The sequence below is a fragment of the Pezoporus wallicus genome, unplaced genomic scaffold (genome assembly GCF_028554395.1).
Source record: "Pezoporus wallicus isolate ANWC-B61680 ecotype Strahan unplaced genomic scaffold, APGP_CSIRO_Pwel_v1 contig_1739, whole genome shotgun sequence".
In the NCBI taxonomy this organism is placed as follows: Eukaryota; Metazoa; Chordata; class Aves; order Psittaciformes; family Psittacidae; genus Pezoporus; species Pezoporus wallicus.
In genome coordinates, this window is record NW_026637351.1 from 338,055 (window position 1) to 354,320 (window position 16,266).

General features: G+C 44.7%; 1 protein-coding gene across 5 annotated transcripts in view; it reads left to right on the plus strand.

Moving 5' to 3' along the window:
- PDE9A (phosphodiesterase 9A) overlaps window positions 1-16,266 on the plus strand; it is a 52,779-nt gene that overhangs the window by 19,126 nt on the left and 17,387 nt on the right. For 2 of the 5 annotated variants that reach the window (XM_057405001.1, XM_057405000.1), the window contains exons 5-9: window positions 3,532-3,586; window positions 4,421-4,491; window positions 9,068-9,152; window positions 13,323-13,404; window positions 15,285-15,359. In XM_057405001.1, the coding sequence (XP_057260984.1) occupies window positions 3,532-3,586; window positions 4,421-4,491; window positions 9,068-9,152; window positions 13,323-13,404; window positions 15,285-15,359 (368 nt within the window). Of the gene's footprint in view, window positions 1-789; window positions 809-1,397; window positions 1,894-3,531; window positions 3,587-4,420; window positions 4,492-9,067; window positions 9,153-13,322; window positions 13,405-15,284; window positions 15,360-16,266 lie in introns of those variants that run through there. The other 3 variants (XM_057405004.1, XM_057405002.1, XM_057405003.1) reach the window with 3 other exon arrangements.

The window sequence follows — 16,266 nt, forward strand, 5'->3', positions numbered from 1 at the left end:
TTATTCTGGGATCTCTCTCTTCTCCTTTTTTAAGCACATTCAGGCTTGCAGTTTAAGCAAGAATTAAGAGGCAGAGACTGTGAGAGAAAAATACAACTCCCACCTGCTGCTCCTTACATGCATCCCACATGGATGCGTGCATCAGGATGGGGCCAATTGCTTCAGGATTACTCACCTGAACAGGGACTTGCACGAGAGAGCCCAATTTAGCTTGGGCTGTCAAGCAAATTTGGTGCTTGATATGACGTGATTCATAGATGCTGGCTTGAGCTTGAATCACGCCCCTTCCTGAGGCTTTTGTACACCTGGATGTTCTTTAATTCCCCTGACTGTCCACATCCAAACAAGCCACAGAAAGTGAAATACAGACAGGGGCTTGGGCCAGAAGAATAAGCACACATGAGAAAGAGCTATGTGTCAGGAATTCTCCAGTCTGATGCTGGCAGGGAAAGGCAGACACTAATGTCCCCCCAACCTTGCTTGGCCACAGCAGAAAAGATGGGGGGAAACCAGCCCATCTTCACAATCCCATGCACTCTCTGCTGCACCCCATTGAGGCTGGCAGGACGGCAGGGAGAGCTGGGAAAGGTGGGGGGATGGAGGTGGTTCCCTGGCTGTGATCCCAGCAGATAAGACGGGAGAGAAAGAGTCACTGCCGAGCAGTGCGCATGCCAGTGGGTAATAAGCCATCTGTGTCAGGCACACATAACCTGAGCTGCCCCAGCGTGTACCTGGTCCCCATCTGACAGGGAAGGTGGTGCTCGCTGCCAGCCCTCAGGTCCGGCCACAGCAGGAGTCGCAGGAAAAGGTGCTGCTGATGTGTTCCCCCATCCCTGCTTTCTGCCCAAACCTGAAGGCAAAGGAGCTGCCAGAGGGATAGCAAGGTAGCTCTTTATTCTGTGATGCCTCAGACAAGCTCCCTGCTGAGCTTGGTAGGCATCAGCAGGCAAGAAGCCAAAGTACCTGTGCCCACTGCGAGCATGGGAATGGGCTGTGGGAAGCCCTGGGCTGACCTGTGCTCTGCCCAACATTGCTCTATTGCAGCATCTTCTGGAGTAGGGGTTCTAATATTTGTCTGTACTCTGAACCACTCCAAGTACTGTGCAAAAATCTGACTTGCTGAACACCTGCATCTGCAAATGTTGCACATTCGTGGTGCCAGTGGAGGATGAGCTGAGAAAAGGGTTGGTGTTGGCTTTTAGGTTGCTGCAGGAAGGAGCTGGCGACCATCAGCAAGGTGTACAGGTTGCAGCTGTGTGCAGCAGGGTTTCCTTTTGCAGAGGGAATCACAGCAAAATGAATGCAGCAACTAAGGGAAAAGGTAGCTCTGTGCACCTGGGGTATCAGCCCTCGCCAGAGTTATAAAAAACCTAGAAGACAGGGCAATGAAAGGAGCAAAAGGACACCTAGCCCTCCTGTTTAGCAAAGGACTGGAGAAGCAAGACCAAATGGTGCTGGAGCAATATCTCATTTTCTTCAGAATCAGGGTTAGCAGAGGTCTCCCCCTCGAAAAGGAACAGGGCAGAGAAATGGATCTTTGTCTCTTTAAGATGAAATGAACTGCCACTCTTAGTCATATATCTTTACTGCACCCTAGGGTTATAAAAACATACATCTTCATTTGGAAAGTCTTTTATTACATCTATAAACATCAGATTGCAGCTGACTGTTCCCTGGATGAGAATGTCCTAGTGCTCCAAGTGAGTTTTGACAGGGGGAGGGAGTGAAAGTAAGAGGGTTTTTTTTACTGGAATGGTGTTTATAGGGAACTTGTCAGTCTCCGGCGTGCTGCAGCCACTGTCAGAGAGCGGAGCAGCATTGAAGTGAGAGGACACGGGTTTCTGTGCTTGTTTTCACTGTCAGACTCAGGTACCACCCCAGGTGCTGCATACGGTAAGCTTTCCTTCTGTCTTAAATAGGACACAGCATTTGCTTTGTTACAGCACATGGGTTTTGTGAGAAAACTGAAAACGGGTCTCTGTGAAAAGAACTGATCTCTTCAGTTGCTTTGCTGACCACTCCGCTGGGAGCTGGATCTCAGCGAAAGGACAAAAACAAGAGAGGGAATTAGATCAGAGACTTTCAGAGCACAGAGTGCTTGCTCCAGTTTAGAGCTACAGGGATAACAGACAAATTGTTTTGACCAGCAAAGTGAATGCTCTTGATGAGTATTTCTGACACCTCCGATGCCTGAGGAGCTGCAAATCCTTTCAACAGGTACCAAGAGCTATTATTTAGAAATAGGTTGTAAATGCTGGGTTGCATTTTTTTCTGATGTGTTTTGCCTGGGTTTGCACTCATGAGACATTGTACTCCCTTACACAAGTGCAAAAAGAAATTCCATCAGGGTATTTCTACCTAGGATGTATAAATGTATTTCTATGTAGGGTATAAATGGGTGTTCCGTAATCTGCAGTGTGTATATGACAGCATGCAATGTTTCTGCTCCTTCAGCATGAGAAACTAGGAGTACATCCACATTGCAGGCATGAGAACAACTGCAGCATAGTGCAGTTTGAACTAGCTAGTGGGAAAAGTGGGAGCAATCTTAAAACAGCAGCTCACAGCTCTGCAATGATAATTTATGCTTTGCCTTGTCCACATGGTGAATACAGTGTGGACAGACTGAGATGGGAAACTTTGCTATCATACTTCTTCTTTGTTCCTGAAATGTACTAGGGTCTTTCTTTAAGGACTTGTTTGCTTTTCCCTCTATGAACGACAGCAGTTCCGTGATGGTCTTGGGAAGGGGCTGGGGCTTCACCAGGCTGACTTTCCCAAGTGCTGGTGTAAGGAGCAGCAGGCGGGGAGCCACTGGTACGAGCACTCCCAGTGCGGCCACTGCCACAGCTGCTCAGGCAGCGATGGGATCCAGAGAGGATCCCCGCAGCGACACTGTCCAAGTTATGTTCTCAGGGAAAAGGGGTTGGGAAACTTGTGTCCTGCTGTGTCCATCCCACGAACCAGGAAGTGAGGACCTTGTTCTGCTAGAACAGTCACTTCGGCATCTTCATGCCTGAAGCTTCTGCAAGGCAGTAGGATCCTTACGAATTTGCACCAAAAGTACTGTCTCCAGGATAATGTCCAAGTGTAAATCTGAAAGGCAAGCTGTCATTTATTGTGTTCACAAGTTGTTGCTTTATTCATGGGCACTCTGTTGCTACTGTTGTAGAGGCAGTTCTTGTGAGCCAGACCTTTCAAAAGCAGATGGTGATTTTGGGTGTCCCACCCAAGGCATGCAAAAAGGGTCTCATTTCTAGAGAGTGATGCCTTAAAACAAGCCACCTCTCAGAGACCCAGCACCCTCCAAAACACTTCTGATAAACCTTGACTGCAATCTGCAGGCATAGGAAGGCATGAGATGAGGAATCGTTCCCAACTGCTGTCACTTGTTCAAAGGACCAGAACAACATTTTGGCTAAACGCCTCACAGTCAGAGCTGGAAGTCTAGGGATGCCACTCTGCAGGGAGGTTGAGGATGTCTTCTTTCCTTTGTCATTTTCTGTCATGTCTCCCTCCTATTTTTACCAGAGAAAGAAGAATTGTTCCAGAATTTATTGGGACAGATTGCTGAGCAGTTCTCGAGGTAAGAAGCTGAACGTTATTGCTGATTTAAAATGTTTTTTCTTTTATGAGCCTGAAGTGAAATTTTCACAGGAGGCAGAGGGGCATTTAAGATCTCTTTCAAATTCCACTCATCCTGCCAAATTTAGGCCTGGTACACACGTTATTTCCTGCTGTCAGCAATACAGTAGCTTAAACCAAAAGCAGTTTTGGCAATTATCTTTGATCTTAAAAAGAGATCAAGTAATAAATATAAATGTTATTACTGTGGTCCTGCCCTTTTAGGAAGCAAAAGAAATTCTTTGTTGAACAGTCAAACCATCTGATTTGTTTGTTTTGCCCTATCTCACTCAAATGTTTCTCTCCTCCGAGAGGATTTCTCAACATCTGTAGAGCTGCTTATTTTATTCCAGCTGGTTTCCATAAGATGGATCAATCCCACCACAGCTCTGCAAATCCCCAGCGTAACTCCGAAGGAGGAGGGCTTCAGAGTGTGCAGAGACCAAAATGCTGCTGTTTGTTAGGCAAAGCATTATCAATTTAAATTTGCTTCCCTGGGGGGTACAATAACAAGTCACTGCTGAGAGAGGGGTTGGTGAAGTCGTAGAGCCGCAGTACATTCCCAGGGCCAGCGCCATGGCAAAATCAGTTCTTGTTAATTTTTATGGGGGAAAAAAAAAGTATTTTCAGACAAAATTTTAGCATTTCCATGGAAAATTCTCCATTCCTTACCGCAAGCGTGGCCGAAAAGATCAATCCTCTGAAAAATATAGGCATTTCTAGCAAAAATCCTTTGTACCAAGGGTAGGTACAGCACTAAATGTATAACATTAATATATGAGGGTTTTCTTTTCAGGGTTTTTAAAATCAATGAGCTGAAAACGGAAGTAGCTAATCACTTGGCAATGCTGGAGAAAAAGGTTGAATGTGAGTGTCCCTTTATTCATATCACAGTGGGAATCGGTGCTTCAGAACCCCCCCCCCGCCTTGCTGCTCTTGTTGTACCCCCTCTCTGCCCCACCCCTCACAGCCCCTCTGCTTTCTCCAATGGCTCGTAACTTGTTTGGCCTTGGCCCTCAAAGGCTGGAGGCCAGCCTGGGGTGAGATGTGGGGAAGGTGAGAGCCCATGCTGGCACCTACCAGGGGATGAGGGCAGGGAGGAATGCCTGGTATTGCAGGAATCTGGAGTCCCTCCTGGCCTCCCCTATGAGGGGCCATTTAGCCCTCCACCAAGCTTTGGGACCAGGGAAACATCCTCCCACTACCCCATGGCAGAGGGTCTCCAACACCCAATTCCCTGTCTGCTACTTCCAAGTCCCCTTGCCTCCCCTCACATATCCCCTCCATGCCCCATATCCACATCACCTCCTCTGTACCCAGCACTGACCCTCCCATGCCTTTGCATACGAAGTCCCTGAACACCCTGCCTCATTAACACACTTGGGACCTAGTACTCACTGCTGCACCTTGTAATTAATTACAGCTACCTTCCTTCTGCTTTAAGTCAGACACTTGCACACAGGTATCTATCTGACAAGGTCAAACATGTCTTGCAGAGAGATTTCTCCTTGCAGAATCATGGAATCACAAAATGGTTTGGTTTAGAAGGGACCTTAAAGTTCATCCAGTTCCAACCTCCTGCTGAAGGCAGGGACACCTTCTATTAGACCAGGTTGCTCAAAGCCCTGTCCAACCTGGCCTTGAACACTGCCAGGGATGGGGCAGCAACAACTTCTTTGGGCAACCTGTTCCAGTGCCTCACCACTCTTATAATAAGGAATTTCTTCCTAATATCTAAACCTACACTTGTCTTGTGGTTCATCTTGTTTTGTGAGGCAGTGATTTCTGGGCTGCAAGCATGGGGGTTTACCTTTCCCTGACAATATTGCCTGCAGACTACTAGGCAGCATCAATTCCCTCACTTGTTCAGTGTGTTATATGTAACACAACGATATTTTGTTACTGTGCACAATGAAAAGTTTAATTCATCAGGTCAAAGAGCTCCTTTTCTGGGTTTTGGGACTTCCTCCCCCGCTCCTCCCATCATTCAGCATCTGACTTGTTGATTTTCAGTATATTACTCTGAACACATGTCAAGGAAAAGCAGGGGAGAGGTATGAATAAGAGGCATGGCACCATCACCCAGCACTGCCTTGACATCAAAGGCCACATCCTTGCTGATACGCAGCATTTAAGTCAGGAGCAGGCAGTTTTCCCTGGTATTACAGCTGCAGAAAGCACTTTTCTCACTAGAGGTGGCTGGGAAAAAAAAAGGTTCTGGTTCGTGGAAGAAATTCTTTTCTTGAAACTTCCCCTGACCAGAAGCTACCTTGACCCTGCAGCTGCTCAGTGAGACTGATGCCTTTGTCAGCAGGGAGAGGGAAATATGTCCTTATTCAAAGAGCAGCTGCAGGGGAACCTCTTCCTGAGGCCACCCTCGCTTTAGGCTCCAGTGGGGTGGGAGCCCTACCTGCAACATGCCTACCCCAGCACAGACCTCTGCAAGATTGGGTTGTAATTCCTCTCTGTTACACAGCTGCTGGTTTTCCTAAAGCTCCACTGATTTATTCTTTTGTCCAAAAGAAAAAAATAAATACAGGAAAAAATGAGAGAAATTAGCTCACTCACTGCATTTTCTGTGAAACTTCCAACCAACTCCTGTCCTTAGGGCTAAGTGCCATGGACTAAGACAAATGAGGCAAGCGTTCCTGTGGGACTTCCTATCCCCCAGGCAAGCAACTATCCCAGCCACTGTCCCCACTGGGATCCCTGGCTGCACCCTGCACACAGGCTGCCTTTCAACGTCGGCAGCCAGCAGCAGTGGAGGGAGATAACAGAGATTTGCAAGCTGCTGCCGGTGGGGAGGAGTTGTGTGCTTGCACACTCCAGCATTTCACTGATGTTGAGGGAAGGCGTCCTACCCAGCACCAGGGTGCCATGCAGGTGAACTGAATTCTCTGGTCCCCAGACAAGGCTTCTTTCCGTAAGTGGGTCTCTCCACTGATGGAAATAGCAGCTGATGTAGCAATCTGCTGCCATTCTGCCTGAGTGCTCCGCGATCCCATCTCCGGCAGCCTCAGCCTGTGGGAAGGAGCTCCCTGGGTTGCCTGTCTACAAGTGCACCCATCTGCTCAAAATTGGACTTCCAGGATCTGTGACAGAGCCAGATCTGCAACATTTCAAAATAATTCCAGGCTTTCATACTTAAAAAGCAAAACTGTGAGAGAAAGGGAGTGTCCAACCTCCCTGCTCGAGCTGGGCTCCCTGAGGTTGCTGTAAGAGCCATGTTCCAGTGCTGGATTCAGCCCAAGGATTTCTTTGGACAGCACAGGGTTTTTTCAGAGGTATTTTTTGCTGCAGGATAACATAATGGGCCCTTAATCAGTGCACATGACAAGGCCATTCATCATTTGTGAGCCAAATACGAAAAGAATTGTGCTTTTGTTTTGCCTTTTCTCCTACCTCCTTCGGAGAACCCTTTTCTACCACTTTCACGTGTGATCTCCAGGATTTCTTCCCCAGTGGGGATGTGTGTGTGGGGATAAGAGCTCATGACAAAACTACATCTGCACCTCACATAAAATGTTCTCAGCTTCCTTCCCATTACTGTCTAGAGACCATATCATAGAGACATGTTTTCAAGAAGCCGAACCTTTTAACCGATTTTTAAATCCCATCTCAAGCTTGTGACTTCCCCTTGGAAAACGCACACAGGGCAAGCACTAAGAATGCTTTACTCTGCTCCAGTGTTTGCGTAGCAGCCCACACATGAATAAGGAAGCCGGCAAAAGCCCTTGACAATTTGTAAGCATCTCACATCTGCCTTAAGAAAATAGTTATGTAAATTCTCTTCTCCCCCTGGAGAGGTTTTGGAAGAAAACCGAAGAGACGCAATATGAAAAAATGCTCAGGGCTGCCATTTTGCACCACAGCTCCTCTTCCGTCTGCAATTGCCTGCCCTACTACCCTCAGTCTGATAACTTTGCTTTGCTCCCATTGTTTCAAATGAGCACCAGCCTGGCATATGGGCTATCCATGAACTTCTCCCAGCTTAATGCACCGGGATGGTACATAGCAGCCCAGTCCTGCAGGTCAGCTGCAGCTGACCATCAGCAGTTGAACGGAGCACCCCAAAAAGTGCAGCCAGATACCCAGAATGAAGATACTGATTAAGCAGGAAAACATCCTGCCCATATCATCACACTGTAATCATCCAAAAAATTGCTTGTTAACAATGCTAGACAAAAAAAAACAAACAGTAATCTGGAAATTGGATTTTTAAGTGGAGGATATCCCTGTAATCAAGCATAAATAAAACCCCTTTCCCTTTCCTTTCCTTAATAACTCGCATTTTGGACTTGCTCATATACTTCTCTGTTTTTCCTCTTTCCCATTTCTAATAGCAATCTTTGTTGTTACTAGCATAAGGAAAATGAAGCTGAGGTCTCTGCTTATCTACAGAGTTGTACCCTCCGAGGCAGTTTTTATCACTTACATGGTACCCTCCAGATAAATGTGATTTTGAGTATTACTTTTTAAGAAGGTTATTGAATACTGATTGTACAATTGCACATTCCCTGGAGCTCCCTGAACCACAGCTTGTCCAAGCAAACAATAAGTAAACAAATGAGCTGTGAAATGATTGCATATGAATGACATGTACTTAATAAATGGTGCCGTATTATGTCCTTGAGCACGCTGATAGTTAAATGAGAGAGAAAGAAAAGGGAGAATATTCTCATACTTGCACTGTGTTAGGTTCTCACAGCTATGTGAAGTGCATTGCTGCATAAACAGGCAATCAAACTTTTTGCCTTGTGGCTCTCATAATTGCACACAGAAAGGAAACATAGGATTTTTTTATGCTACATGCAGAAATAGCCTTTGATTACAAAATTGATTAGCAAAAAGAAGTGACAGATCTTCAATACCTAAAAAAAAAAAAGTTAAATCAATCATTAGAGCAAAACTTTTCAACATTTTTCTTTTTCTCCCACATTCTCACTTTGGTGTTTCTGTATCTAGCAGTGCCTTTCAGAGCTCCTTAACGCTCTGCGTGAACTTTCAAATTAAAACCTTTTCTCTTAATGGGAATTCTAATCCTACTGGGACGTGTTTGCCTAGCTGCGCTCATCATCCCATCACTGGAGGGGATATTTTTTGCTCAGGATTTCCTTTGATTCGTGTTCTACAGCAGAGAAGTGAAGGCACCAGGACAGCTGACTGCTGCTAGCAGTGGTAGAAAAGCTGAGACGCAATAGCTACTCTGTGAATTAAAATACTGTAGCTATTATCTGAAATTGGCAGCGGAGAATTCCTATGGGTTTTCAAGATACATCGGTCTGACAGCACCTGCACATGTGAGAACCGAGGCAGGCTGAAAGAGCTTGCTGGCTCACTGGATAACCCCGTCTTAAAGCCCTTTGAAATTTTGCACAATTGTGAAACGAGATCCTTCGACTTTCGCCATGGTAACACCCCTGTTGTTTTCCTTTGTTGACAGTGGAAGGCCTGAAAGTAGTGGAGATCGAGAAATGCAAGAGCGACATTAAAAAAATGAGGGAGGAAATGGCAGCTAGAAGCAGCAGGTAAGTTCTGCTTTGGACCTAACCAAAGAAATAAGCATCTGGTTTCAAACCTTTATGCAGTGTTTCCACAGGATTGAGTTACCTTCTGGGCTTAGAAGTGCAGAGGCAAGGAACCCAATAACCACTGCGGACAGTGGCTTTAATTTAACATTTGAAGATGTATAGCCATCCATTAGTTAAAACAGCTCAGACTATGGGAGTAGACAAAAAGGTCTTTCAGCAGAGAGATATTTTTCACTATACAGAAAGAATGGGAATTCTTTATCCAGATTTACTGGGAGACAGATAATGGGAAAAGAACTTTCGTATAGTGTGGAGTTCAGTTGGGAACCAGCTAACACTCAAATCAGCTCCAACATATTCTGGGAAAATATCAAATAAATAAGTAACAGCTCTTCTAATTTTACGATCTCATGCTACTATAAAACATCCATTTCAAATTCAACAAGAAGCTGGGAATTTACTCTCTAGTTCAAGGGCTTACTGTGATTATGAAGCTTGGTTTTGCTGTAATTAAAACAACAGCAGAAAAGATTGCATTTTGTAGGGCACGCAGTCTCGGCTGGAAAGTCTGCCCCCTGTGTCACTGAAATATGCCATTAGGACAAACAAATCATCACTGAGAGATGATGAATACTTCTGGAAAGGTTGCTGAAGAGGGATATATTGTGTTGCTCAAAGTGTGGGTGAAGGGTTTTTTTCTCAGCAAATTTAACTATGCTATCTTGACAGCCTCTCTCGTTTTCTTCATTCAGGGTCAAATTCTCTGACCTTTAATCAAAGCTATTTCCTACTGAGGGCAATAGGAGATTTGCTAAAAGAATTAGGCTTTATAATCACTCACTTTCATAAACTCTGCTACCCAGATATGTCAGAAGGCACAGTGTTAATACATTCCTATTAGGTCTGAGGCCAAATTCAGCTGTCATTCTAGTATAAACGCAGAGTAAAAGTATTAACCTCATATCTGCTCCAGATTTATACCAGTGGGATGGATTGCAGTTTGCCCTGTGACTTGCATCATTTCTTGTTCAGGTGTGTAAGGAAATCTCATTAGAAAAATCAGAGTTCAATTTGGCAGCAAATAGGAAAGCATGTACGCTGATTTGTGCTGGTAGTGATGTGAATAACGTGTGCTCATGCATGTGTCTCTACTTTTCCTCAACTGTTACAGGGAGCTGGGAGAGCAGCTACTTACAAGCATAGTGACACACAGGCAGATAGGGAATTAAAACCAAAATAGAAGCTATGGCAACTTCATGTTTGCCCAGTTGCTACCACACACATCCGGAAGTATGAAAGTGTTCCAGCAACAGCCATGACTCATTCCTGTCCCAGATCTTGTCACCTTACAATCTATTTTGTAGTACAAACAGCAACCTGCTAACAAGAACAGGAATGGGGCGTGCCATGTCTGCCCAGTGCAGCTAACTCCAGCTGAGGTGTGTAGTCTTCAGCAAGAACTGTAGTGAGATATTACAGCTGCCAACAGCCAGACACCAGCATCGACCATGGTGCTGGAAAGCTGTGGCAAAAATGGGTGCAGTGCTCAGCAGCTGATACCTAAGCTTGCTTGCTCTTAGCTCACACTGCATAGCTGCTTTCACTGAACCCGTACCCTAACTTACTCTGCTGAGCATCCCTTTGTGCCCTATCAATATGGCAGCTACCTGTCACAGCACTTCTTGGTTGCCTTGAGCTGGGTCTTCCTCTTCCCAGCTGCACAAAACCTCCTTCTCCTTGCACAAAATTCTGTCTATTATTATTTGTAGCTTAAGGGCTTGGGTCTCAAAGCAGTTAGATGTGGCTAGCTTCAGTGTGGCTGTGTATGTGGCTAGTACGTATGTAGCTAGGTTCAACCAGAGATGGCTATGAGTCACTTCTTGCTGTAAGACTGGGAAGAGAATGGTCCTTGGTAGGTGGTCATTAAAAGGGACCCCACTGGGAGCTGCTGAGGAATGAGCTGTGGTTCCCTATTCCCAAGCAACCATGGATCTGCATAACGACACCATAACGACAGTGACCCCAGCCTAGGGATGCTTCACCCCAGAGCGACTGAACAATCTCTCTCCCATGGGCATGAGATACATGCTGTGGGGGAAAAACAAGGCATCCTAGCATATGTGGCAATGTATTTGCACCTACTTAGGCTTGTCATCCCTTGTGCTATGCCATTTGCTAGATAATGTGTTACAGTTGCAATTAGGGATCACATCTAAATTTAGTTAATGTACAAAAGTATGTTTGAGTGCGTATATTCCTTCAATAATATCACAGCAGACACAGCTGTACGCTTGTATGTTTGCATATTCTTACGTTTGCTCTTACATTACCAAATGACAGAGTAGGAGTGAACAGCTAGATTTATAATTAGTCATGCACAGTGAATTGTGCATCTGTCCTCTTCAGAAGAGCAAAAGACCCCCACTTGCATCCCCTCATATTGCTTTTTTGTTTGCTAGTCTGCTTTTTGCTCTCGCCACTGGCAGATGCTACCAACAATATAATATCATTTAAAATCATGATCATTTGCAGATACAGTTTTACATTTGTAAAGGTCTGATGCACCCTGGCTCTAATGTGTTCCCCAGTGTGGTAGCATGGAGTCATAATACATACTGGGACGCCATACTACAGCTGGGAATTAAAGATAATTGACTGACCTTCAGCTAACTTTGGCAGCCAGCTCCAATTAGGGCAAGGATTGCCCACATCTCACTATTTTTATCCAACTAATACCCCTCACAGTGGAATTTTGAGGAAACAGCTTTAGAAATTATTAAGACAGCTTTTCATCAACTGAGAATCACCTCAAACAGGGCTCCCCAAATCTCCTCAAAAGCTGGTTGAAGCCAGCTGACCACCATGAACTGTAGGATGACATAACTTTCACAGGATTCAGACAACACCATCAAGAGTGTTAGAAGACATCAATGTTAAGAGCAGAAAAGAGACCCAGACCAACTCCCAACAGAGAAGCACTAGAAAGAGATTCAATATACAATATGTGAAATAATTTTTAAAGGATCAAATAAAGTTAATGGAATGCTTTGGTTGGCTCTTTTGAGGGGTTTCTTTTAACTTCAATTGGTAGGAGGCTTGAGAAATGAGAAAGAATAATCTAGGGATAAATGCAAAATACAAGCAGATCAACCTGACATGAAAGTTCTTAAAATCCACATGACCAACTACATGGGAAATGTGTGTTGAGTTAAAGTATCATGATTGACACCTGTGTGACACCGCAGAGCTCTATGTTTTATTGTGGCCCCCATGGCTGTAAGGAAAAAAACTGCTTTCACACTGCAATGCAGCAACCTAGATGTTCTGCAAAGGCTGTAAGGCTGGTGTGCACCACCCACCATCTTGGTCCTCTGCTCAGAGGGGATAGAATCATGTTTGGGTTGGAAGGGACCTTCAAAGGTCATCTAGTCCAACCTCCTGCAATGAGCAGGGACATCTTCAACTAGATCAGCATCAGCTTGGCTCTTCCACGTGCAGAGGAAGGACAGGCAGATAACTGTCAGGGGGTGCTGGTGTTAAAAAACAGGCAAGTGTTAGATCACCTGTAACTGCTGGCAATGGCTCCCTTCCTCCAGGACCTGGGAGCCAAGCAGGTTGTATCTGCCGAGCCCGCACCTCACTGCTGTTGTCCCACCTGAAGAGCAGCAGGGAAGATGGTCAAGCCATCAAAATGGATGCTCTTACCCAAGCTTTTATGAGGCCTAGAGCTGGGCTGAAATAAACCTTGGGCTTGGTGTGTGCCTACACTAGTAAATAAGCATAGGTATGCCAGTGTCCATGTTCAGTGTGGCCCCTGGCTGGGCTCTGCCACCCTCAGACACCTATGCCTGTCACAGACAGCAAGCTGCTTGCTGAAAGTGACTTGGTTTAAATAGAAATTATGGGGTATTCACATGCCTGAATAGAGAAGCTCCTCACTTGAATTCAGATAGACTGAGATGCTGCAACAAGTTGCACAAGGGCAGAAAATCCTAAAGAGGATCACACTTTTAAAGCATTTGAGCAACACCATATTAGAAAGAGAGAGTCTGGGGAGCAGGGTAATTCTCCAAGCAATGCCTACTGAGAGACCAGAGTATTTCCAGCATTTTTTGAGGCACTGTGGTTCTGTTTGCACAATGTTAAGAGTTGCATATTTAATTTCAGGACGAATTGTCCCTGCAAGTACAGCTTTTTGGATGAAAACAAGAGACCGACTCCCCGGCGGGATGTACCATCCTATCCAAAGGTACCACACAATGCTTTTCCTTCCCATAATCCTACCACAAGCTTGCTATCCTGACAACTGCTGGTTTTCAATGCATGACTTCACTAGCCATCTACATCCTAGCTATTCTAAATCCAAAGCCTGATCCAAAATCCCTGGGAGCCAATGGAAAAAAGCTGTCATGTGCCTGTGGTGACTTAAAGTTGGATCCTCAGTAGTCTTTAATATTTGAAAGCTCATTAGTGTTTGAAATGTTAATGAACATTTTGCATTCATCAACGTTTAAAGCTCTTTGGTCTAGTTATATTTGTTTATTCTCCATGCTCAGAGCAAACAATCAAAAACAGCCTACAATGTTGTACTCTAATTGAAAATAGTGCTGCTGCCTGTTTTCTCCTAATGGATTATTTTTTAATTTAAAAAGTAATTTATGGAGATGCTTCACCTAGGGAAACAAAGAGAAAATGTGACATTGGATTCTCTCCAGAATGATTCATTGTCCCTGTGAAAATGAGATAATGTATTTACTACAGAAAACAGCAATGCTTGAAGAAAAATGTCTACTGGGCAAGTACAAGCAGAAATCCACAGTGATGAATGAGGCTGAAACCATGAAGCACACAGCATCTTTGGTCCTAGCACCATCAGTCTTTGCCCATGGGAATTATGCAAAGCTTTCAGGCTATGTCTGCTCAGCACCCACCTCACACCTTGACAATACACCAGCTCACATGTGCAAATCAGAGCTTCTGCGTGGTCATTTACTTGCACACATCAAAGCTGGCTCAGCCACTCTGAAGTTCACATGGTCCTGTGTGATGCAGGTGTATGATATGGACATGCATCCTTGCATATTTGCCTTCAGAGACTTACAGACCAATGAATTTTAAGTTCTCCTGTTTATTCAGCAACACCCATTTGTTATCAAATAACAAATCCGTGCTGCCAATTCACAATTTTCTTGGAGAACATCATATTCAATGTACATTACATGTGTGAATGCAAAATCAATTGCTTTCTCAAGAAGGAAATTAATCTTTGGTGTTATTCTATCTTGGATTAAGTATCAGCAGTTTGATGGCTCAGAAAATTTCATTTACCTGCTCAGTACAGTAAGCCCAGACTAATTAGAGACAGCCACGGTAAATGGGCCAAGTGAAGCTACAAGATTTTTGTGGCCCAGAAAGACTCTGATGAATGGAGTCTAGAAAAGATGAATAGGTAGAGTCATGTTCTTTTAACTCCCCACATTCCTTTTTTCCATTTTGTACACAAATCATAACTGGATGATGAGCTTGGGTTTGTTCTAAGCCTCCGAGCATAATGATAAAAAATCACTGGAATCTTGCAGGCTGACAACCAATTTGAAAATGTGGGCGTTCTTGGAAAAAATACTCAAAATGAGAGTATAAATCATCTGCAAGTTAATATATCATACCCACCAGCTAATTTAACACTGTGAATTGTAGACACTTCACACCATCCAGACATAACTGGCTGCATCGAATGTCGCTGATGCTCTGCAGGCAACAAAGCCGGTGCAGCCAGGGACAGGTCTGAGCCTTGTGCCCTTTATATCCCTGTGCTGGTTTTACCCATAACCCCATCCATAACACTTCCACTCTCCCTCCATTTCTCCTGCTCCACAAGGATCTCCACCTATCAGCGAGCTGCTTGGGGACTTCCTGCCTGCTAGGCATGGGTATCCTGGCCTGACCACAAGCAGCTAGTGGGGAGGGTGAGGAGGGCTGGGCAGGCAGAGCGAGAGATCAGTTGCTTTCTCCTTGGGAAATATAGCTAAACCCCTCATGAATAGAACCTTGGGAGTGCCAAGGACACGCCAATAGCAGGTCCCATGCCAGGGTGGGGGACCCTTATGCCAACTGTCTTTTTGTCTGCAGTACATGCTGTCCCAGGAGACCATTGAAGCACTTCGGAAGCCAACCTTTGATGTATGGCTGTGGGAGCCCAATGAGGTAAGGATGATGTGTTAGCTGGGCTAGCATTCTTTCTGAGAGCCAACAAAGACAGAAGAGCCCTTTGAGATGGTCTGTGGGATTTTTCCCCTTTTCTTCCCCAGTACTTTTTCCTAACAGATGCCCGATAGACTATGCTGATTATCATACACTGACTCCTCTCTGTATTTTCTTTAATCTTTTCCTAGTAATGTCCCACAACAACTGGTGCACTGTCATTACTGCCACATGAGTTGTCTCGTGCCATTTTATGTGAACAAATCAATCCCTAGCAAAGTGTATGCTCACGCACATCATCAACAACTCTGCTCAAATCAATAAGGCAGCATCCTGCTGTATGAAGCCAAACAGAGGTTCATGCATTGATTCACACCCTTTTAGGTGAGGGGTTTTCCTGCTGTGTATTCTGAAGAGGTTGCAGAGCTGCATGCACAGCCTATTTGTATTTTCTTGTTGCTTAATTGTCTTATTTTTGTTCTTGTTATTAGTATTATTCATTGCTTGTCACTTGTATTGCAGAAGGTTCTGAAAGGACCGTGTGTAAACCTCTGTGGAAACATGAATGAGAAGGATGTTTCTGTAATGGACAGCTTATAATTTAATATAAAATTAGATTCAGCAAATATAAGCAAATCTCACTTAGGAAAAATATAAAGGAGGGCAGGACTAAAGTGGGGGTTTAGTGTTGTGTTTTTTCCCAAGGGAAGGATTGAGTAGCTCTAGCAGCACCCCAGCAGCAATCACTTTAATTACCTTCTCAATCAGATGTTGTGCATATAAGGATCATTCTGGCTCAGCACCTGTAGGTCAACACGACAATTAAAAATACCCATACCGTACACAGGAACAAGATATTCCCTTCAGGATGTTTCATCTGGCTTTAACAGAAGGCCTCTCTGGTGGCTTT